The 21,492-nt window shown below is 37.2% G+C and overlaps 4 protein-coding genes across 16 annotated transcripts; 1 reads left to right on the plus strand and 3 right to left on the minus strand.

Annotated features, from left to right (window-relative positions):
• Positions 1 to 176: 176 nt before the first annotated feature.
• Positions 177 to 15,217, plus strand: LOC124956015. 12 transcript variants are annotated; one of them, XR_007103063.1, is made up of 23 exons: positions 2,241 to 2,918; positions 3,213 to 3,373; positions 3,498 to 3,707; positions 4,188 to 4,389; positions 5,834 to 5,994; positions 6,109 to 6,240; positions 6,344 to 6,523; positions 6,684 to 6,929; positions 7,016 to 7,432; positions 7,692 to 7,901; positions 8,058 to 8,221; positions 8,382 to 8,529; positions 8,886 to 9,000; positions 9,628 to 9,759; positions 12,209 to 12,274; positions 12,341 to 12,465; positions 12,559 to 12,699; positions 12,801 to 13,005; positions 13,102 to 13,250; positions 13,383 to 13,598; positions 13,705 to 13,806; positions 13,882 to 14,159; positions 14,300 to 15,217. XR_007103063.1 is itself a non-coding variant. In XM_047511338.1 (22 exons), exons 1-22 carry the CDS (start codon positions 2,885 to 2,887, stop codon positions 13,963 to 13,965), a joined length of 3,600 nt encoding a protein of 1,199 aa, XP_047367294.1. In that variant the 5' UTR covers positions 2,241 to 2,884; the 3' UTR covers positions 13,966 to 14,199. The 12 variants fall into 12 exon arrangements, 4 of the variants coding, with proteins under 4 accessions (XP_047367294.1, XP_047367295.1, XP_047367296.1 ...); XM_047511338.1 differs by lacking the exon at positions 14,300 to 15,217 and having other exon boundaries at positions 13,882 to 14,199; XM_047511339.1 differs by lacking the exon at positions 14,300 to 15,217 and having other exon boundaries at positions 12,209 to 12,268; positions 13,882 to 14,199.
• Positions 405 to 1,501, minus strand: LOC124956020. Of its 2 annotated transcripts, none has more exons than XM_047511346.1 (4): positions 1,179 to 1,501; positions 948 to 1,102; positions 709 to 837; positions 405 to 623 (listed from the first exon to the last, which is right to left on the minus strand). In XM_047511346.1, the coding sequence occupies exons 1-4, from the start codon at positions 1,255 to 1,257 to the stop codon at positions 504 to 506; spliced, it is 483 nt and encodes a 160-aa protein (XP_047367302.1). In that variant the 5' UTR covers positions 1,258 to 1,501; the 3' UTR covers positions 405 to 503. The 2 variants fall into 2 exon arrangements, with proteins under 2 accessions (XP_047367302.1, XP_047367301.1); XM_047511345.1 differs by having other exon boundaries at positions 410 to 623; positions 1,176 to 1,488.
• On the minus strand, positions 13,991 to 16,723 carry LOC124956017 (reticulocyte-binding protein homolog 2a-like). The gene is made up of 4 exons (XM_047511343.1): positions 15,656 to 16,723; positions 15,100 to 15,515; positions 14,839 to 14,979; positions 13,991 to 14,738 (listed from the first exon to the last, which is right to left on the minus strand). The coding sequence occupies exons 1-4, from the start codon at positions 16,351 to 16,353 to the stop codon at positions 14,596 to 14,598; spliced, it is 1,398 nt and encodes a 465-aa protein (XP_047367299.1). The 5' UTR covers positions 16,354 to 16,723; the 3' UTR covers positions 13,991 to 14,595.
• Positions 16,724 to 16,869: 146 nt separating this feature from the next.
• On the minus strand, positions 16,870 to 19,449 carry LOC124956018. Its single transcript, XM_047511344.1, has 4 exons — positions 18,681 to 19,449; positions 18,225 to 18,587; positions 17,749 to 18,052; positions 16,870 to 17,670 (listed from the first exon to the last, which is right to left on the minus strand). The coding sequence occupies exons 1-4, from the start codon at positions 18,813 to 18,815 to the stop codon at positions 17,411 to 17,413; spliced, it is 1,062 nt and encodes a 353-aa protein (XP_047367300.1). The 5' UTR covers positions 18,816 to 19,449; the 3' UTR covers positions 16,870 to 17,410.
• Between the last annotated feature and the right edge of the window lie 2,043 nt (positions 19,450 to 21,492).

Here is a 21,492-nt window from a genome sequence, read left to right on the forward strand (position 1 = left end):
CGCTGGATATGGCACGCTACGTCACACTCGGTGTGGCAGCACCTTCGAGGAAAACGGTTTTTTTATTTCTTGCGCGGGAATAGTACGAACGTATGTCTTGTCGATTAACGAAAAATTTCTTCAGTTTTTCAAATAACACATTGGTTTATTAATTGACTAATTAACAATATGAAATGTTCTTAAAAGTTGGAATGATCTTTCAAGACGAATTATATAATGTTTCGAGAGTAATTGCGAAAGTCATTGACTTCGTCATATGAATTTCTTAATGACGAACTAAAGGATCGACATTTTAGTAAGTTAAACTTTAATATGATATATTTATGCGATCGTTATCTAATGATAAAAAGACATATTTTTTAAACACAAGCTTTATTATTTTGAACAAAATATCATGTTAAAAAATGCAATATTTTTCAGATATAGCTTATGCATAATATGAAAGATTTGAAAGGATAAGCATATAGTAACCGTTAATGTAATTTTTCTCTTGATCGAAACGATCATACATATAGTGTGACAAGACGATTCACAGCCTTATCATAGCTGTCGACATCAGTCCTGACGCAAATGTCCACTCTCGTGAATTTTCTTTCTTTAATGTTGCTATCATAGTCACGTGCCTGAAATATTGAAATATTAGGATCGATTGATTGGAAAAAAAGATCATTCGCGAGAATTCGTTTCAATTGTTACGATAGAACATACCTGCAAAGGAATGCGCCTTCCAAAGTGCTCGTTCAATTCGGGTATGCACAGATTAGAGCCATACTTGAGACCCGTACCTATCAAGTCCATGCTGGCGCTAACGTAAGTCTCACGTCCATCTATGTAATCCTAGAATGAATTAATTTTAGTTGCTCAGCGATAACTGTCCGATAATATCAGATTAATTTATATTTTCAAGAGCCTTTATCGTAAGAGCCTAATCGTTAATGTTTACGAACCTGTAGAGTTTTCAGTTTCTTTCCTCTGATGTCCAAATAATCGATTTCATCGTCGCTCGTATAGTCCGGATAATATGCGGTTAAAGTGACATTGTGATATGAACGTCCAGTACATTTAAAATCGGTCCCGTTTAGATCAGCGTCCGACGGTGAGCCTGAGAGAAACACGCGCGTTTAAAGGTTAACAATAATTTGACAAAGATATTATTTACAAATTTAAACTATTACCACCGATCATAAGGATAAGAAATGTCGAGAGGATCGACAAGACTTGAAACATTTCGAACTGCTTATTAAATCGCCGATACATGCTCGAAGTAAATAAAGTATGAGACTACTTTTCACGATAACGATTCATTGCTAAATGTTGTTGCGATCGTTTCGTAATGAAAATTTGCAAAGGTTTCACAAATTTTCTGCAAACTATTGTTGTCCGTTAGCGATATCGGCATTTCTCTGAATCGTTTACTTAATCCAGTCGTACTACTTTACGCGTTTTCTTTATTTTGCCAATCGTACAGTTATTTCTATCGTCATTGAACGAGTATTTATAGGAGAATTTGAAGCGTTTACGTATTCTTTTCGTTATGCAAGTTATCCAAGAAGATGGATTTAAATAAATGCGTGTATAAAGATGCAAAGTTCACAAGTGACAATTGCCATCTCGCTTAAGCATACATTTCTTTTTATTGAAGCTTGCTAAAATATGCAAGTATAATAACATACGGAAGCAAGTGGGGGAAAAAAAAAAAAAAAAAAAAAAAAAAAAAAAAAAAAAAAAAAAAAGAAAGAAAAGGAAAGAGGGAGAATCGATCGGGTTAACTCAAGGATTCCCCCATACGATACGATACGATATCTTTTGACTTATTGATCAACGGTCATTTCTCTTGCGCATGATTTTACATCCTTAACTTACGACTTATTCGAATGTACGAATGTTACAGAGAAATTTGTTAAGAGAATACGGGAATGAAATCTCTCCGATATTATCTACTACTACTAATAATAATTGACTACCTATGATATTGTTATTGATATTGTGAGATAGAAAAAGTGCACACCGTCGTTACAGTGCTCTTTGACAATCAGATAATAAGAGTTGCGTTTTTCTTATGAATTTGAATTTGTATGGAGAAGCATTTGATCATCCGCATCGATTTAAGAATCTTATTGTCTTTCTTTACTCTACCCTCGACATGTCATGGCATGTAGGTCCGTTTTGTAAGTATAGTACCTCGTGAATAATAGAAGGCAAGTCTACGGTTAGAGAACGGTAGGAGAGGTAGAAAAGTACGCAACGGTATCGGCAGTCGCACGCGGGAACCCGTAGGTTCTGTAATCGGTTTGGTAAAACGGAGTAATTTCGATGTAGTACTCAATGATGTTGTGCGTGTTGCGAAAAAACGAAATTGTCGCTAATTCTTCGATGTAGCGTGCGCGCGCGCGCGCGCGCTCCTCTACTTACACGTGCCTACGTGTGTGAGTGGGTTGTATCGTTAACTGGAGCACGTGTGCGACAATCAATTAAGAAGAGGAGAATAGTTGACTTTTCTTTTCGCCTTATATTTTAAATAGTTGTGCGAAACACTCTTATTGACCGGGCATGAGTATCGTTTCAACGTAACTCGTCCGAATTTCTTTTTAATCGTTAATTCTTAAATAAACATTTTCCTCTTTCGATTCCTCGATAAGACGAAATGATAATATATTCATGATTAGGCGTTTAATATAATGGGCACCAAAGTAAATGAGTGGCGTTAATAATAAATAGACTCGACGCTGAGACTCGGCTTCATTTCAAGCGTGATCCCTGAAACGCGTTCGTTCTTTTTAGACATTTCATATTTGAGACATTCCATTGCCTAATTCGTTTCTCAATCAGACTCTTTGGATGAGACTTTTTCTTTTTTTTTTTTTTTTTTTCTTTTTGTAAATATATGTTAACGTTTAAAGACGTTCCCCGTTATGAAGGTACGGATGTTTTAACTTTATACCGGTAATAATTGATATAATTCCGTAGTACGTGATATTTTTTAAAAATACGCATCTTCTTGATACGTTCTTGTAACAACAAAACATCCTATCGTTTTTAATTCGCGCTCTGATTATCTCAAATAAGATATATAGATGAGAATTATAGTTTCTACGTTATACGTTAGATCGTATAATGATCGTACAAATAATTGTATACTTTATAACGACATATTATATTAAAGATATTGTAGATCTCATTCGAAATGATCGATTGAATATGATCGTTCGCAGGATTAAAAATGAATCCGACAACGTTGAAGAATTGGTTGGTACGCGGTGAGCTCGAGAAGCTTGAAAATATTGTGTTGGAGGGACGTGGCGCACGTTTGTTGGGCGAACATTCTCCAGATCTTAGAACCCGTGTCTTCCTAAAGGGACTCCCGAATTATCTGGTAAGACGAACGATAAATAACATTATAAATATACACATGTTTTTGTATGTATACACACACACACACATATATATATATATATATGTATATATGTATCGAAAAATAATACGATATAATCTCGCAGACGAAGATATCTCAAACTCACGACGCGGTTACGCGAGGTTCCTTGGTAGAAACTCAGAGGATTATAACGGAAGAACCAAAGAAAAAGTTGGCCATCGCTAAGGATCCATCCGGGATACCGCTCATTCACAAGGCGATTTATCATGATCAACCAGAAATAGTTGCATGGCTTGTACATAATTACCCAATCACGACTCAACAAAGGGACAAAGTGAGTTGCTGTTTTAATGAACTCGCAAGTACGCACAGCCATGAAATTGTTATCGCAAGCCCGATCAAAGCATCGACTCGAAATATCAATCGGTAGAGAAACGATTCGATATACCCTTTACATTCAAACGTAGTTCTTTCTCCATCGCGTGACAGAAATAATATCGGAAAGTATGAATTATCTGTTTTATCCCTCGGATCATTCGATTCCGTATTCAGTTGCGCGCATCTGCGTCGGTAGTTTTTTTGTTTTTAATGTTTTAACCTAGTCGGAGATTAAAGAAATTTTAAAGAAATTTTGCTTTATTATTCGAGCTATTACTAAACTTTGTTATATCGTTAAAAAGAAAACACATACGTAGGATAGATATATCCACTTTCTAATTTGCTCGATTAAATAGTTTATTTCCCTTACGTGGACTAAAAGTTCATAGAGTCGCGTCGATATGTCATTCCTACTCTTTTTCTTTTTCTTCTTCAGGAAGGTAGAACGGCTTTACATTATTGCGCTGCCTGTAGAGATCCTAGCACGGTGTGGGACATTTTGATAGAGGGTGGCTGCGACGCCAGTGTTTGCGACAAGCGTGGAAATCCGGCAGCTTATTATCTTGAACACAGTTCCGAGGTCGAGTTAGCCGAAACGGAGAGGATGCCTAATCGAAAAGGCAGCACTACGAAAGAAAGTGAGCGGACATTTGGATCTTTAAAAACTTTATAAATATCTAATCGATCGTAGTTCCTTGACAAAAGCTCTAATTAATAGCTACATTGTCGGTCAGACTCAATTATTTTACGTTAAACTTGCCGAATATATGTACCGTGTAACTTGAAAATTTTCGTTCCTTCTCTTATATTCCCTCAACATTACATTCTATAGACCTATGCAGGCCTAATGACCATCGGAAGATCGATTAAGTATAAATTCATAAGGCAGATAAATTGTATTCCTCGTATCAAAGGACGCAATTTTAAAGAAATTAAAAACGAAAGAAATTGTTAGTTTAAAGTCCGAACCGTTAGGTTAAAGCATTGATCGCGAAGATATTCAATTTTTGAAATTAATCTAAAACACATCGAAGACAAATCGAAGAAAACTTTGCGTTTATAATGTACCAGTCATTTGCACGTTTAATTTATTTACTAAAGCTACGTTCGCTGCAATACGTTTATTCGGGTTGCAAAGGCGGCGCGACGCCCTGTAAAGCGTTGACGATATCACGAGGATCGTCCACTGCCCTGCTTACTTCCTGAAATATTTATTATATCGCGATCGAACACGCTATCCGTGCATCGGACGTACGGAAATGTAAACATTAGTCCGAGTTTCTCGTAGGTTACTCGAGCATAATAGAAAATATTAGAAAGAAATATTAAAGGAGTACGCCGTAAGTACTTATAATATTGAATTTGGCGAGATTTGAAGTGAAAGTAATCCTACTCCGTGATAAAACTTACATCATTTCTATGGCATTTTCTTTCAATATTAGCCGAAGCTAAGCACTTTTACCTATTTCTATTTTCCCCGTTTAGTTATGTAAATAATTGACGAATCCGCGAAGCACGAAAAGTTCCGACGTTCATAAATACTTAACGGAATCTGTCCGTGTGTCCGTTGTGCAAAAGAAGGTCAGTGCATACTCGCTCGACATTTTATTTTCAAGTAATTTCATTCGGTTGGCTTCGCCTATATTTATATTAATGTCGTTTTACAAACATACAGCCTCCATATATATTCCTCCATAATATATTGCGTGCTTCATAAATATTGTAAAGCGTGATCACTAACATTGATTTAATGGATTAATTGTATCAAGCAGTATTTTATTTTCTTTCAACATCCTTGAAAAGTTCTACTTTGGAGCATTTTTAACTTTTATAAGGATTGGATTTATAGAGGCGTATAAGTAAGAAACATTAATTTCGCGATACGAGGAATCTTCTTCTCTATTCATGCTTCGCATAATTTATCGATCGCGAACGTCAATCTGAAGGAGAGAAAAATGACAAGGACGCTGACTGACAATGAGTAAATAAAAAATAAAAAAAAAGGGTCTGACGAGTTCTATCAATCCTTGGACGTTGCCGATATGAAATATGTATCTCTAATAACATAATGTTTGCCCGCAGCCTTTGACTTCAAGCCTTCCAATATAAGAATATGGATTCATAATCGGGACATTAGAAAATTGCAGCAGGTTCTCTGGGAAGGTCACGGTGGCAAATTACGATGCGAGACAAGCAACAATCCGAGGGTGAAGAAGTTTTTGGAAGCAGTACCTTTTATAATGGCAAGTATTCGTTTATTTATTGTGGCCCGTAGCAAGAAAAAACAAGAAAAACAAGAAAAACAAGAAAAACAAGAAAAGGAAACAAAGCAAAACAAGATCGCAATTGGTTTTCAGGGTACCGTGAAAGATGTACACTCAGCGACTGTGAAAAACGATTTGGAGGGTCTGAAAAAGAAATTAGAGGATCCGGTCTCGCCTATTATTTTGTGTAGCAAGGATGCAAACGGTTTGAACGTCTTGCACAAGGTACTTTAATGGATCCGATGAGAATTAGAACGTTAGAATATAAATGTTTATTATAATTTCTATCTATCTATCGCGATTATAAAATTTGCGCATAATCATTCAGGCTGCCGGATTGGGTTATTTGGAAGTCGCTCGTGAAATCCTTGAGAGGTATCCATCGATAATAACGGCCCAAGATAACGAAGGTAAAACACCGTTACATTATGCGGCTGCGTTGAAGGACGACGATGCCGTGTACAATCTATTGACCGAGCATGGTGCCGACGAAAGCAAATTGGATAACGTTAGTACACTAGGGTAGAAAGGATATCAGACGAATATTATAATTTCATTTTTTTCTCTTTTTTCTTTTCTTTTTTTTCCTTTTTCCTATCTCATTTCCTATCTCGTCATATACATATATTCATATCTTTATCTCGTTTAATAACGATGGTACTTATCAGAAACAAAAGGCAGCCGCTTTTTATAAAAATCGCCCGTCCGACGTGGACCTATCCAATTTAGTCGTGATACCGGAAGCGCCACGAGTATCGGGTATGTCCTATCCAAAAAATTGGGACTGGAGAATCTTGGAGGTAGCTGAAACATTTGTACGTCCAGCAAAGAAATCGCCAAGTAGCAATGAGGTCGACAGTGCATTTGAAAACGCCGAACCATCAATTAGGAGCTCAAACGTTATTACCGAGGACGTACGTAATCTATCATTTCTCAACTAAACAGTAACTAACGGTAATGTACGATTAATCGACTTTTGATTACTATCGACGTGGATTAGGCGAAAATAGTTGAGGAAGAGAAGGATGATTCGATTACGAAAGATGAGGGTTTGTCCGTGCTTACGTCCGAATTAGTCGAAGGAAACGAAGAGAAATCGTCCGACGATGATGTAATTACTGGCGCGAAAGACGACGACAAGGACGACGACGAGGACGACGACAAGGACGACGACAAGGACGACGACAAGGACGACGACAAGGACGACGACAAGGACGACGAGAAAGATGAGGAAATGACAGAAGATACGGCAGAAGAAACGAAGGGAAACGAAGCGAAAGAGCAACCTCGAGAGAACGAGGAATCCGATAAGGTTGAGGATACAACGAATGAGCCGATTGGTACCGATCAAGAGGAGAGGAGTGATCCTAGTACGGGCGACTCTGGGGTCGATGATCCAACGAACGAAGAAGATCAGGTATAAGCGTTAGTCAAATTTATATCTTCGCTAATAAATATCAGGCATGTTTAGATTATATAAATAATACATATGTACATATTTTTCTTTCGCCAAACCAATAAATATATACAAGTACATACGAGCGCTTTGGACGCGGCACGATCGATCCGAAAGAAAGTATTCCCACGTACGATTATTATCTTTCGTATCGATCGGCAAACGGTCTCTATGCAGACGACATTTTCACTTAGACACTCGATCGTTCCTCTCTCATTAGGTCATCGTGGGCGAACACGAAGAGTTACCAGAAGCGGAATTGAAAGAGGGTAGCATGATTTTGGATCCGGAAGTGGAGAATTTATTGGAGAACGGAAATATGGAACAATTGGCAGCGTTGGTGTTGAACGGCGAAGGTAGACGACTTGTTGGTCGACAATCGAATAATCCCGAACTTCAGGCCTTCATCGACAATGTGCCTGCTTATATGGTACATAAATCGACAAGATAGAATTATTTTTAATTGCTTTATATGCATTTATATGTATAATGATATAGGGTTATCGTCGAACGAAGAAACGACATGCCCGATTTACTTTCTATTCTCATATTTGTTTTTCTATTCTCATAATTGTTTGATTTGAAGGGAAAAATTCACGCCGTACATATGGCAGCGCGAGAAGGGAATCTAAGAGATTTGCAAAGCGCATTGGATCGTCGCAAATTTGCCGTAGCAAGGGACGGTTCGTCGCCTCGCGGTGCAACGCCTCTTCACGTTGCAGTGGTCTTTGGGAATACAGCTGTCATCAGGTAAGCTCTGTCGAAATGATATGATCATTATAGATATACATATGAGCAATCGATTTAACGATAGTTTATGAACAATCGTCATGCGGCCTTTACGATATATTTTCATCGATCCAATGCCAATAGGCAATAATCGTTTAAACGTTTATGTTCCGCTCGTTAGGTATCTGGCAGGAAGATTCCCGGAAACGGCACACGCGATCGATCTCGACGGTAGAACGCCGTTGCATTATGCAACAACCCTCGCCGACAACGGACATTATTACAATCTTCTTCTTAATTTGGGAGCGAATCCGCTTGTAAAGGACAATGTGAGTAAACGAGTAAACTTTTCGTCAAACGACGAAGGTGACGTTATTTCGAGAACCGCGAATAGTCCCATAGAAATTATTGTACTTGCTTGTTCACGGGTAGCAATATATCGAAACAACTTTTTGTAATTTTATTCCCTATTTCTCGAGTACTCGAATGAGAATTTGAAATCATATTGATTAATTTTCATCAATGTCTAAAGGCTTAAGACATTTTCTCTTCTAATATCAATGCAAATTAATATCAGATATTAGCAAGTGTCAAATTTTTTTCACATACATACAATAGCATAGAGATTTGACAGCTTTATCCATCTATTCGCTGTTATTACATTATCTAACGATTTCCTATGTAGTTAGGAAATAAGGCGGATCATTACAAATTAAATCAGGATGACCTATCGCACAAAAGACTACTTCGTGATTTCGGAGCCAGCGAAAAACTCGCCGAAGAAATGTTGACGGACAAAGGTATATAAATATCAAACGTATAAAGCACGTGCGAACATATGTGACTCCAATTTTTCTTTTTTTAATTATTCAAATATTATCGGGATAAACTTTTCCTTTCCAGTAATTTCCATGAAAATAAGTAAATGAAAATAAATTCAAGAGTAAAATAACGACCGATAATAAAATAAATTTTTTATCGCGTCGTACATAAAACGTCATCTGTTATGTCTGTCGATAAAAGAAATTTCAAATTTCCTCACCGTCTCATTTATCGCACTCTATTTATTGTCCCCGTCTTAATGGATACCTATATATCTATCAGTCGATAATCGATCGAGTGCAATACAACGAGTAGTTTAATTTGACATCGCAAATGCATTGATATAATGTATGATATTTATCTGTTATAATTGGCCGATCGTAAATAGTGACACATTGAATTTTTTGAAAAAAAAAAAAAAAAAAAAAAAAAAAAAAACAAAAACGCACGCATACACGTCCTAGAGATACGCAAGCACATTACATTATTTTGATTATTGATATACGTGGTAACTATCTTAATCACCCATCCATCGACGGCACATCGGCACCCGTGTTCCATTCACCGTGTCCTCTCACGCTCGGTCTCGCATGGATGAGTAACAGTGCCCGGAGGAGACAAGTACTCGGCGCGACGAGACGCTAGCGAACCAGAAACATTGGCGACCTTGGAGAGATGCTTCCGCTTGCTGGCTGGCGCTAGACGAAACTCAGCCGTTAGGACACCCTCGAATCCTGGTACACTGCTTGGTCGTTGTCTTAAACGGCCGATATTCGATCGTATAAAGCACCGTGTGACACGCATGGACCACAATCTTTTTGATGTTATCTGGCCGGCTTTTAAGAAATACGGCAATCCCATCGCCACTAACAAGACCAACGAAAGCAACCATTCCGTCGCAAGCATGGACGATACTGTTGATAACGATATCATCGTTGTGCCCGATTACGAGAGTTACGTGGTCTTTGCCGAGCTCTTCGATCCAATTATCAGGGAATTGCATTGTCTGACAGCTAGCGGAGATCTTCCGGATCATCCATCGGCTCATTTCTTCGACATGAACGATTCGGCCGATGACAAAGGAGATTATATAGACGAGGTGGCCGTGTCTGCCTTGGAAAATTATGATCTTGATCCGTCCGCGAAATACGTTCAGGCCGGCGTCATTGAATGTTGCAGAAATCTCGAGGATTATACACTACCGTTGACCCTTACCGTGAATCAACTCGAAGACGTCGAACGGATCCTAACGAGCGAATTTATGAGCCCGGAAATTTCCGTGATAATGGCGGAAGGTAGCACCGAGGACGAGACCGGGAATTATTTGACATTGAGCGAACTTTTAGATCAGCCAAGTCCATTGAGAGCTCAATTGGCAGCAGCCGGCCTCTTGTTACCAATAACAGAATTTGAAATTCACGATACTAAACGACTTCACGGCAGACATTGGCCCTACGGCCGTGGAGTTTACATTTCTGCTACTGGCGATTTGGCAGCTTGGGTGAACGTTCAAGATCATTTAAGAGTGATATCTCGTACTACGAACAACAGACCAGGACTGATCGGTCGAGCCTACGTGAAATTAGCCAAAGTGATGCGACTGTTGGATCAAAGATTGCATTTTAAGAAGGACGTTAAATTTGGTTTCCTTAGTTCCAGACTTGACGCAATCGGCAACACGTTAAAGTTCACACTGATCGTAAAGTTTCCCGAATTATCGAAAGAACGAGACCATTTTAAACATTTATGCGTCGTTCGTGGATTAAGCGTGAGCGACACGCCGCTCAAGGATACTTATAAAATAGCCAATCAGCAATGCTTGTCGATCTCGGAATTGCATAGCCTCCAAGACTTTTCAAGGGCTATTTCGAATATTCTCCTATTGGAGAAAGAATTAACGTTGAACAATTCTATCAGAATTGCCAGCATGATCGCCGGTATTTTTCGAAAGAAGACCAACACGAGAAGACTTCGATCTTGATCGACAACGAAACGACTCGATCACGATCGACGACGGATCTTCACCTTGCAAGAGAGATAACAATTTTATCACAGTATCGTCGACATCGATCCTACTAGCTAGATGCTTCCAACTAGATAATATTTCAGTATCATTTTTAAGAGATTCTTTGTTGATTATTTCGCGATAAGTCGATTTTGTTCCTCTTTCACAGTCCGGATTACTAATGATCGCTTCTTGTAGCATAGAAAGAGAGAGAGAGAGAGAGAGAGAGAGAGAGAGAGAGAGAGAGAGAGAGAGAGAGAGGGAAAACATTTTTGAACTCTTTTCTTCAATGTGTTGGAAAGATGTGTGAACGCGTTGTCCAACTCTTTCTCGTGTATCGGACATTTCATATTCAGTTTGAATAATTATTTTAATAGAAAAAATGAAACATTGCGTGCTTGGATTATTTGCCGAGAAGAAGGTCGCATTTTTTATTAGGTTAGTAAAACATTGAAAGCCAAAAAAACTAATAATATTGTCTCGACACATTGTTATCGCACTGATTGTTAGAAGTATGCTTCTTATTCCTGTGCGTACGTGATATTATATGTATTGTAAAATAGCCGTCCAAAAAGATGTTATTCGATGAAATTTTGATTACAATAGAATGAATTTTAATGAACATTTCAATGAACGAAGCTTAGCTTCTCTTGCCTTCATTATGCACGTGTCAATGTTCACGCGAAAAAAGAACAACGCTGGCACATCTTTCCAATATACTTACGTAAATATGTATGTGTGTATTCGTTCTTCATGAATCACGTGTGATTTGTGGTTCAATTATTTTTACAAATATATTTACATAAACTTTCGTCTAATATAAAGTGCAAATCCTATCGTTTATATAATCACAGAAACACTAATTTCTTGCTTTTGCATATTGAGTTTGAAGAGTTTGAAGAAAAGATCAATATTTGTGACGATTTTAATCACGATTTTAATCACGATTTTCTTTGCACCTTTTCATTTCGCATATTATTTGTATTAAATCATACAAGTTCTTTATATTATATGAAATATAATATGAAGAGCTCTTTCTCTCTCTCTCTTTATATATATATATATATATATATATATATATATATATATATATATATATATATATATATATATATGTATATCCTATCGTCTTATATGTATATGTATATATATCGAGCAATAAAAGAGAATATTTTTTTCAGACGATAATCAACTCGATATTCCTATATTTCGCACGGAGGAAGGTCGTTATTTAGCATCGTGTAAGTGTAAGTCGTATCGCGTCAAAAATTTTCGCATAAAAAAAGTTTTTAATTTTGAGTATATTTTGGCAGCTTTGGGTGATCCATTGATCAAAGGTCTAACCGAAGTGGCGAATGCACGTCCAAACGATCCGGTCACATATTTGGCGACTTATCTATACAATTTTGCTAGCAATAATAAAAGTGAAGATCAGCGGGTTCGTATTTATGCACGTATGCAATTAATGTGATCTATCATGTGGCACCACCATTCATTTTATAATATTCGTACGTATACGATAATGTTATAGGAATCCAACGTATTGATAATACCCGAACGTGAAAACGAATCTCTCGACAATCCTGACAATGAAAACGGGGACGAGGACGCGGGCTATCCTCAAAGTCCAGATTCCGATATACCAGAATCAACTTTTAGCAACCCAAACAGAGTACGTTACTCAATGATCAAACAAAAAGTATTGAGAAAGTTTATCAAGTATGTTAAAATATGGCAAAGTGTATATATTTGAATTTATCTTTTAATTCACAGGACGAGCACGGGCAAAGTATGATACACTTTGCAGCTGTACGTTCTTATTCGAAAGACGGCTTGTATCATCTTTTGCAAGAGACACAGGTCAACGTCGGTTTTAGGGATGAAGTTTATCGAACAGCTAGGGACGTTGCGGAACAGGCTAATATCCGTGAGAATGTCGAAGAGATCGATCGTTGGGTCGTATATTTGGCCGCAAGGGGTAAATAAGATATTCGACGTTGATGCTTTAACGTACTCGTGTCGTAGACAAACGACGAAAGCTCTCTCCAATATTCTTTTCATTGTTTGGTCGCAGGTGAAACGGAAAAGTTGGTGGAACTTTTGCTGGAAGGTTACGATCATATCCTCGACGCGGAAGACGATAAAATGAATATCGTTGACGTCGCGATTCAGAGAGATCACGAGGCGACCGTGCAATTTTTACAATCTATTCCTAATTACGTGGTAAACGAACATACGCAATTTGAACGGTTTAATAAGTAATGCATATAATAATACATGGACAGATATGGGCGCGCAAGCACGTAGATGATAATACCATCATACCATTTGTTTATTCAATTTTGCGTGCGTTAGGATCAACGAGAGGATACGCACCGTGCCATACGTTTCGCCGATGTCGCCAAAGTGAAGGAGCTTTTAAATAAAAATAACGGCGGTGGAAAGTTATTAGCAGTTGGAAAAAATATAACCGGTCGGTGTGCCCTTCACATCGCTGTTCTACGAGAAAACGAAGAGATCGTACGATTAATAGCTAATACGTATCCGGAAACATTGCGAATTGGCGACAACGTACGTATTTCTTATCTTCATGTTCGGAAGAACGAGCGATCGTCATTGATAAATCTCGTTCGTAAACTAACTTCGTCGTTCCTTCCTTATTTTATTTCATTTTCAGCTTGAAAGAACTGCTCTTCACTATGCAATGGGAGTACCATCGGTTGAAATATTAAGCAACATTCTCATAAAAGCGGGTGCGAAACGAATCGTCAAAGATTTGGTACGTTTTCGCAGAGATCGCTTCTCATTTTAACTATATAACAATGAAATAATAAAGCTGAACGATATTTTTCAGAAATCACGACAGCCTTCGTACTATTTTATGAACAAATCGGATATTGAGAGACTTCAGGAGGAGGAAGAAGCGATGGGCAAGTAATTATGAATTGTAAAAGATGCTAACGTATAAGCACTGTATTTTTATTCGCAGATACTCTTTAGTCATGTTTATCGGGAATATATTACCTGCATAGTTTATCAAATGCAACGGCGCACAATAATACTGTCGTTATTGCTTCGTTAAGAACGCAATTATTAATGAATAATTGGAATGATTTAAGTACTTATGGGCATGTAAGTCTATAGCAATATATTCCTTTAATTTTATCTTTTATCCTACTTTGGCTAAACAATATGTTATATCTCCTCTCTTTTCCGTCGGACATTTTCAATTTATTATAATTTAATCACAATAAATAACTCGGACAGAGTAGAGGAAATCAGATAATCAATCGATAAATAGTCAGAAGGATGTAACATACAAAATATAATATTAATAAGTTGATATTGTGTAATTGTGAATGCGCGCATCTGAATACTTTTTTTTTATAATCCCATGATTCGCCTTCGTCCAATATGGCCATTGATCCAGACTGATACCACGCACGTATGTAGATGCAACGCTTGTAATAGCAACGATACGAGCTCATCTAAGACAAGCGAATCTTAACAAATCATTTATCCCGAAATATGAGCTTTTCAAAACCGTAGGTTTCACGACGTGATTACGTCAATGCTCTCCCTTTTTATTTTTAATTTTTCGTTTTACTTTCGTCCTTTTAACGCCGTCCCCTTGGCCGTCGTCCGTATCGTCGTCGATGAGCTTTTGCCACGGCATGGGATTTATAAATGTCGGCATTGCCGCTTGGTGGGCTATATAAAGGAACAACAAGGCATAGGCTATCGGCTATAATAAAATGAGACAAATTTTTAATCGTAATAAAATATAAACGGAATAAAAATGTAGACTAACGAAGTAATCCTTGGGTCGCAGGTTTAGGCCGATTTTTCGACCTCTCTCGCCACTCCTCGTATGCCTTCAAGCTCACCTCCTGCCTCCTTTTCCGTTCTTCCTCGTCTTGTTCTTCCTTCAACTGCTGCGCTCTTTGTTGCGCTGCCGTAACGAAGATTTTATTATTCTTACATGAATAATATTATAATATTCGTGAATAAAATGTGAAATTGGAGCGCGACGGTACGATTATTTATAATACTAAATATGTGTACCATTTACCTTTCTGTTCCTCTTCCTTTTTACGAGTCCATTGTCGAAGGCACAAGGCTTTTGCGACTAACGCTTTCTCCTCAAATTCTTTCAATTGTTTTTCCATTTCGATTTCCTTCTCAAGGGCCGCCTTTTTATCCTCTTCCTCTTTCCTCTTCCTTTCTGCCCACTTGAAAAAATTCTCCCTTTCCCTCCGTCCCTTTTCTTCCCTTTCGCGCGCCAATCTCTCCTCTTCCTTCCGTTTCTTCGTTTCCAGCATTTCCTCTTCTTTTCTTTTCCGTTGAAGGTACAATCGCTTTTTGCGTAACCATTCCTCGTGAGCACTTTTTCTGACCGGCGAGGATTCCTCGACCACCCGAGAAGCTTTCGAGCTGTCGATCGATGACGTTGATATATGAACGACCCTATGGCCGTTTATGATATACCTGAAAGGTGGCGGAAAAACAAAAAAAAAAAAAAAAAAAAAAAAAAAAGAAAAGAAAAGAAAGAAAAAAAATACCAAAAAGAAAGAAGCAAAATAAAAACGTGTAAATAATCAATCAAGTACAACGACGTAACAACGTACCTCCGTACTTCTGGTTGATACTTTTGTCTGTCGTCGGCGACGAGAACGTTCGTAAACGATCGTTGTCGTTCACTGCTCGTTTTATCGTCGATTCTGCATCGTCGTTCGACTCGACGATGAGAAATTGGTTTAATGTTAAAGATGGATTCGGAATGACCGGCAGAAGATTTGTCGATGGACGACGTTGACGTGGAAAAGTAACAGCGATAAGTTTCCGGCGACGCGATTTCATCATCGGCACAATCATTGGGCGAAGGGATCAATCCTTCCTTCAAGGACAAGCAAGAGAGCATATCGGCCGTTCTTGTAGCTGTATCACCGCTATTAACCTCGATGAATCGCTTATTTGCGCCAACATTGTCCAAAATCTTGTTTGTCTTGTTTGTACGACCAACGCGCATCCTGATATTCATCGTCTCTTCCTCGTCGTCTTCGTTGTTTAGAGATTCCGCATAAATAGCCGGATTGATATAACGAATCTCTGGCCCGGAGGATGAGCTTTTTAATTTTTGATGATAGCGAGGCTGTTGAACGATATCCTTGTTGGATCGATGACCTTCATTCAAAATATTACAATATTTAGGATTTAATGTTGTTTCACTACTGTATACTTTGCTAAGATTTTCATGATACAGCCGAGAGCAATTATTTTTTTCTTTCCTATTGAACGAACAGTTTATATTGTCATCAGCAGCCATCTTTGGAATTATCGCTGACAGATAAATTTTCTACGAGATCGGAGCTTTTAAGAAATTCGAAGATGTTCGCATAAAGATACGTATCCATCCTTTAATCGATGTTTGATGCGCTCCGTTTATTTAACAAAAATCGGATTTTGATAATATGATATAAGCGACAGATCGATCGCTCTTATTCAATCGAGAGGGTAAACAAATTACTTGGAGCAAATTTCTAATATCTCTCTCTCTCTCTACACACACACACACACACACACACATATATATATATATATATATATATATAATATGTATGCGTGTGCGCGCGTGCGCTCGCGCACGTGTGTGTGTGTATATATACAGTAAGTCTCAATAATACAGACTTTTCATTGCTTTCATCGCTAGCCATTTGTACAATAAATATCGTATTTTCGTTTAAATTGATTATATTTATTTGTTTGAAATAAAATTGAAATAAAAATAAATATTGTGTTTATCCATCGTTAAAGAAAACAACTTTTTCGATCTTAATCGATATTCATGACTATTTTGCATTTATTATAGATTAACTTCACAGATCATCGCGTGCCGATACATTAATAATTAAGTAAGTACTGTACAGTCGTTTTCATTAATTCTGTAAAGAGAATTAATACTGAAGGCGAACAACTTGTCTTCCTCAACAACTTTCTCCATATTTTCATAGCAGTAATGTAAACAGTGGCTAACACTGATACTCTGTAATTAATTGCTTTATGATTTTTAGTTGTCGTGTATTTGCGTGCATGCGTGCGCGCGTTTTTCTTTCTCCATTAAAGCTATTCAAAAAAGGCAGTAGTGTGTAGGTGTGTGTGTGTGTGTGTGTGCATGCGTGCGTGTGTGTGTGTGTGAGAGAGAGAGAGAGAGAGAAGAAAGCCATTCCAATTATACGATAATACTTGTCAACTACAAAATTTATGAAAAAGTCTGTACTTTGTTTTATAACTAATTTTTTTTCTATATTCTTTAATAAAATTGTGCTCGATCAGCGAATAATATAAATTATTAATCTAAAATAAACTGAGATCGCTCGAAAATATCAACGGTCGGTCGATGCAAAGCTTTTAGAGTTAGATTCTGTGACATTGTTCTGTCTTGCGATAATAGCATATTCTTCCATAATCTCTTCAGATTGTATCTTATTGAAATATGTTTCTCGTTCCTGGTGTGTGTAACAGGTATCGTCAAAATTGAAATGTAATCCGAGAACGATATTCAATGCGGATGTATCATACGCGTGGCAGCCGGAATAACGGTATTGTGGTCTTTTATTAAATCGACAACCTGCAGATTGGGCACCTAAAACATCCATCGTTATCATGTGCATAATACTTGATTAAAAAAGGTCAACATTAAATGTGTGTTGTAATTACAAACCTATAGGGCAAATACAATCTCTCGTTAGTGCGCATTGAACCCAAGGTAGCATTACCTTTTCCCTAATCTCTTTCGTGTTTCTAATCACGACATGCGATGCTCTTATAAGAGGGAGGAAAAAAAAACCCTCTGCCGACGTGTGAAAATATTCGTACATCTTTGGATGAGTTAAAGAACTAATGGCGTGCCTGGTAGGCCAGGTTAATACCCCTGACTTTGGAAAGAGATATTTTGAAATGTCAGATGAATTTAACCGCACATTTGAATCCATGTATAGAATACAACCTAATGTATTCAAAGCTGTCTGTAACATGAAACATCATTGAGAAAATGCATTGATTTATAATAATTGAGAAAGAAGAAATAATGTTACACACACACACACACACACACACACACACACACACACAATTGTCGCACCCTCATATACAATATACATATATGTGAGTACATAATGTGCATAAGTAATCAATTACTTGTATAACTAGAGGTCTGTAAACGTGTAATCTATCATCTTCTACGTGAGCTGGAAATGGAGTCAAGTCAAAGTGAATTGCATTACACCTTGTTGAGTTACAAGTAGCCTTGATACTTTGGAAAGACTCTTCGTTCAAACCAACGCTATAAAGTACAATACTATTATTTGGCAAGAAGTGACTGACATTTCTAACAAAGCCATAGGCATGTTGTTCGCTTCCTGGCCTTATAAGAGTTACTACTGTCACATTCTGAGGCTTGAGACTTAGAGGCGTCGTACTTGTTTGGCCATCAAGACCAAGTAAAGCTAAATACTTTGAATCGGTCACCAGTCGTTTTTCCTCAACATCTTTTAAGTTTTCCTGTAATTTTAAAATGTAATTATAAAAATCTTCTTTCCTCGCAATATTATGTAGATTTGAGATTTACAATAAGATTTATAATAATTTAAATACCTGAAAATTCCGTAATTGTTTGTGAGTTTCTGTAACAAGAGTTTGTATGGAAGGTCGTTGATTGCTGAAAGCAATAAAAACGATGCTGCTCCCTGCTATGCAGATTAGCAATAATAATAGTCCCTTGATGCGCATCTCTCATCGTTTGTACGGATTTATTTTCAATTTCGAAACAAAAATACTGATATGCTATTGCTTGCATCAAGCTCGTCCTTGTGAGCTTAGGTTATGCATAAAACCACGATGATGGTATAATACATATATGAAAATATATAATGATGACATACAACACACACGCAAGTCTCTTTCCCTTTCTCTCTCTCTCTCTCTCTCTCTCTCTCTCTCTCTCTCTTTCTCTCTCTCACGCAAGCTTGCGCGCGCGTACGCGCGCGCTAGCTATCAGCTGGTCACATTGCTCGATAATAATAGTTCGTAGAACTTTGATCATACACTTATTCTCCAAATAAAATGCTATTATAGATTAGATTAAATGTTTTTTTCTTGATAGTTGTACGTCTATCTATAACATCAACGTTATTCCTACGTCCCTGTCAAACGTTGTTGTAAACTCGAATCGCGACCCACCACGATTCTCCTAAAAGTCTATTCCCCGTCAGCTATGCTTTTCTCATCGTTTATGTAAATTGATAAGTTATGTTCGCTGAAGAAATTCACCGACGTATAAAAACAAATGTACGAAAGAGTATATAACGAAACATTCATTGAGACATTAAATTCTATGTAAGCGCTTGATCACAAGGCGCATTAAATGCGTGATACAGTACTGACCGACAAAGCTTTCTACGAACGATACTAGGATGCGCTTTAATCAAAGCGAACGACCAATCATATTACTATTACACTCGATAGCAATAAGCAGTAATATAAGTAATATTTGATAATTCGATGTAGTAAATTTTACAGAAAAATGTATGATGTAAAAGCATACAAATAATTTTAAGCATTGATAAAATATTGTTTAACTAAAAGCATATCTAAGATAATTGATATGACGATGAGTAAGCTTAAAATTATTCGATTTTTGGTTTCCGTTCACAAAAATAATTCAAATATATGCATTCTCGTGCGATCCTCATGATTGGCTAATCTGTAGCGCGGCTGAAGAACGTTGATTGGTTAATAATCGTTGTCTTGGAAATACATTGGTTGGTCAGTATTGTACTTACTCATTGGAGCTAGTTTATTGAATGATATTTTGACCGTCAATGATAAAATGTTGTTTCTTGAATTTATTTCGTTCACGTAAAAAGATTTAGCTTCATTTGAAAATAGACATTTGAGAAGTAAGATTTTTGATATTGAAATATAAGACGGGATTTAAGCTTTAAAGAGACCACTTCGGAATATTTTTTTATTTCTTCCTGACGATCTGTTTCTAGTTCCTTTTTCAGGGACATCTTGTAAGTTCTTTCTAATATTTTGTCGGCCTTGTTAATGTTTCCGAATGAAAAAAGATCTACAAGCGCGTAACTTTAAACAATAATGATCCTAAGCGATCTATTAAGTAATTTTCCAGTTGAGATATAATCACGTAGATCTTGTAATGGCAATCAAGTACATATTAGACATTTCATTGTATTCTTATACAAGGGATATCAAAGGAGACATTAGGAAAAGAATGGAGTCGATAATAAAAATAAAAATTATCTTCACGCTTGCATTGAGGGAAATAATACTATCTTTTTTAGAGCCCGACCATCATTTCTTCTCCGTATACGTGACAAGGAAGCTTTCAGAGTTCCTTTCAGAGTTAAGAGGAAAAAAGAAAAAGGATAAACGTAAGACGAAGACGAGACGTGGTTGCCATGTGGTAATATTTTGCTTTTGTTTGCGCGATACTTCGTTCGATTATATTTAATTGTCGTCAGAGATTTTTATTAATAACCGTTCATTAATCAGCCTTCATATCAGGTTATATTAGATTTTTATCATACCATCATATGAAAAATATTGGCGCAAAGTTTATCGAGGATTATGTCGGGAGCACGCGCGGAGAATAATATTTAAAATGTTTTTGCAGTGAACAATGTATACGAGCAACATATTCGTACGATGGATAACAGCTCGACAAGTCTTCGATTACGTAAAGCGTTGCATAACACTTAAAACGCGTTAGATAGAACAATTTTTAGTCAACCTTCGTCGATCGATAATGCCAACAAGAAAGGACCATTGGAAAAGCGATGCGAGATACCACGTCAGTCTCCTTTTGTACTTCGAGGAATAAACGTCGAAATAGATTCTTTCCATAACGCTACATTCAATCATCTTATAGATACGATCATTTCATAATTATTTTATGAGGGTAGAGTGTACTTGGCATAAGATGAGAGAATAATTAAACAATATTAGATTGCGTAAAGTGTTGCATAACATTTGAGACGCTTTAGATAGAATAGTTTTCTTTTAAAACCTTCGTCGTTCGATAATGCCAAAGAGAAGTACCATTGGAAGAACGATGCGAGATACCACATCAGTCTACTTCCGTACTCGGAGGTGTAACCAACGAAATGAAATCTTTCCGTACCGCTGCATTAACTCGTCTTATAGATATGACCACTTTATAATTATTTAAACAATGTACAATGCACTCGGAGTACAATAAGATAATAAATAAACAATATAGGCTTACGTAAAGCGTTGCGTAGCTTGTAAGACGCGTTAAATAAAATAGTTTTCATTCAACTTTCGTCGATCGATAATGCCAAGAAGAAAGGACCATTGGAAGGACGATACGAGATACCACGTCAGTCTCCTTTCGTACTCCGAGATGTTAACGTCGAAATGAATT

This window comes from Vespa velutina, chromosome 20, assembly GCF_912470025.1.
Source record: "Vespa velutina chromosome 20, iVesVel2.1, whole genome shotgun sequence".
NCBI lineage: Eukaryota > Metazoa > Arthropoda > Insecta > Hymenoptera > Vespidae > Vespa > Vespa velutina.

What these genes read in the sequence shown, in the direction of transcription:
- LOC124956018 (XM_047511344.1), bottom strand. Translation starts at nt 18,815, where the DNA reads ATGCGCATCAAGGGACTATTATTATTGCTAATCTGCATAGCAGGGAGC. An exon ending in AACAATTACGGAATTTTCAG is followed by an intron (nt 18,588 to 18,680) that starts GTATTTAAATTA and finishes TTAAAATTACAG; the next exon opens with GAAAACTTAAAAGATGTTGA. An exon ending in AGATTGTATTTGCCCTATAG is followed by an intron (nt 17,671 to 17,748) that starts GTTTGTAATTAC and finishes TGGATGTTTTAG; the next exon opens with GTGCCCAATCTGCAGGTTGT.
- LOC124956017 (XM_047511343.1), bottom strand. Translation starts at nt 16,353, where the DNA reads ATGGCTGCTGATGACAATATAAACTGTTCGTTCAATAGGAAAGAAAAA. An exon ending in AAAGGAAGAGGAACAGAAAG is followed by an intron (nt 14,980 to 15,099) that starts GTAAATGGTACA and finishes TCGTTACGGCAG; the next exon opens with CGCAACAAAGAGCGCAGCAG. An exon ending in TGCGACCCAAGGATTACTTC is followed by an intron (nt 14,739 to 14,838) that starts GTTAGTCTACAT and finishes TCCTTTATATAG; the next exon opens with CCCACCAAGCGGCAATGCCG.
- LOC124956020 (XM_047511345.1), bottom strand. Translation starts at nt 1,257, where the DNA reads ATGTATCGGCGATTTAATAAGCAGTTCGAAATGTTTCAAGTCTTGTCG. An exon ending in TCTTATCCTTATGATCGGTG is followed by an intron (nt 1,103 to 1,175) that starts GTAATAGTTTAA and finishes TGTTTCTCTCAG; the next exon opens with GCTCACCGTCGGACGCTGAT. An exon ending in GAAGGCGCATTCCTTTGCAG is followed by an intron (nt 624 to 708) that starts GTATGTTCTATC and finishes TCAATATTTCAG; the next exon opens with GCACGTGACTATGATAGCAA.
- LOC124956015 (XM_047511338.1), top strand. Translation starts at nt 2,885, where the DNA reads ATGTTAACGTTTAAAGACGTTCCCCGTTATGAAG. An exon ending in AGAAATGTTGACGGACAAAG is followed by an intron (nt 9,001 to 9,627) that starts GTATATAAATAT and finishes GATGAGTAACAG; the next exon opens with TGCCCGGAGGAGACAAGTAC. An exon ending in TAGGACACCCTCGAATCCTG is followed by an intron (nt 9,760 to 12,208) that starts GTACACTGCTTG and finishes TATTTTTTTCAG; the next exon opens with ACGATAATCAACTCGATATT.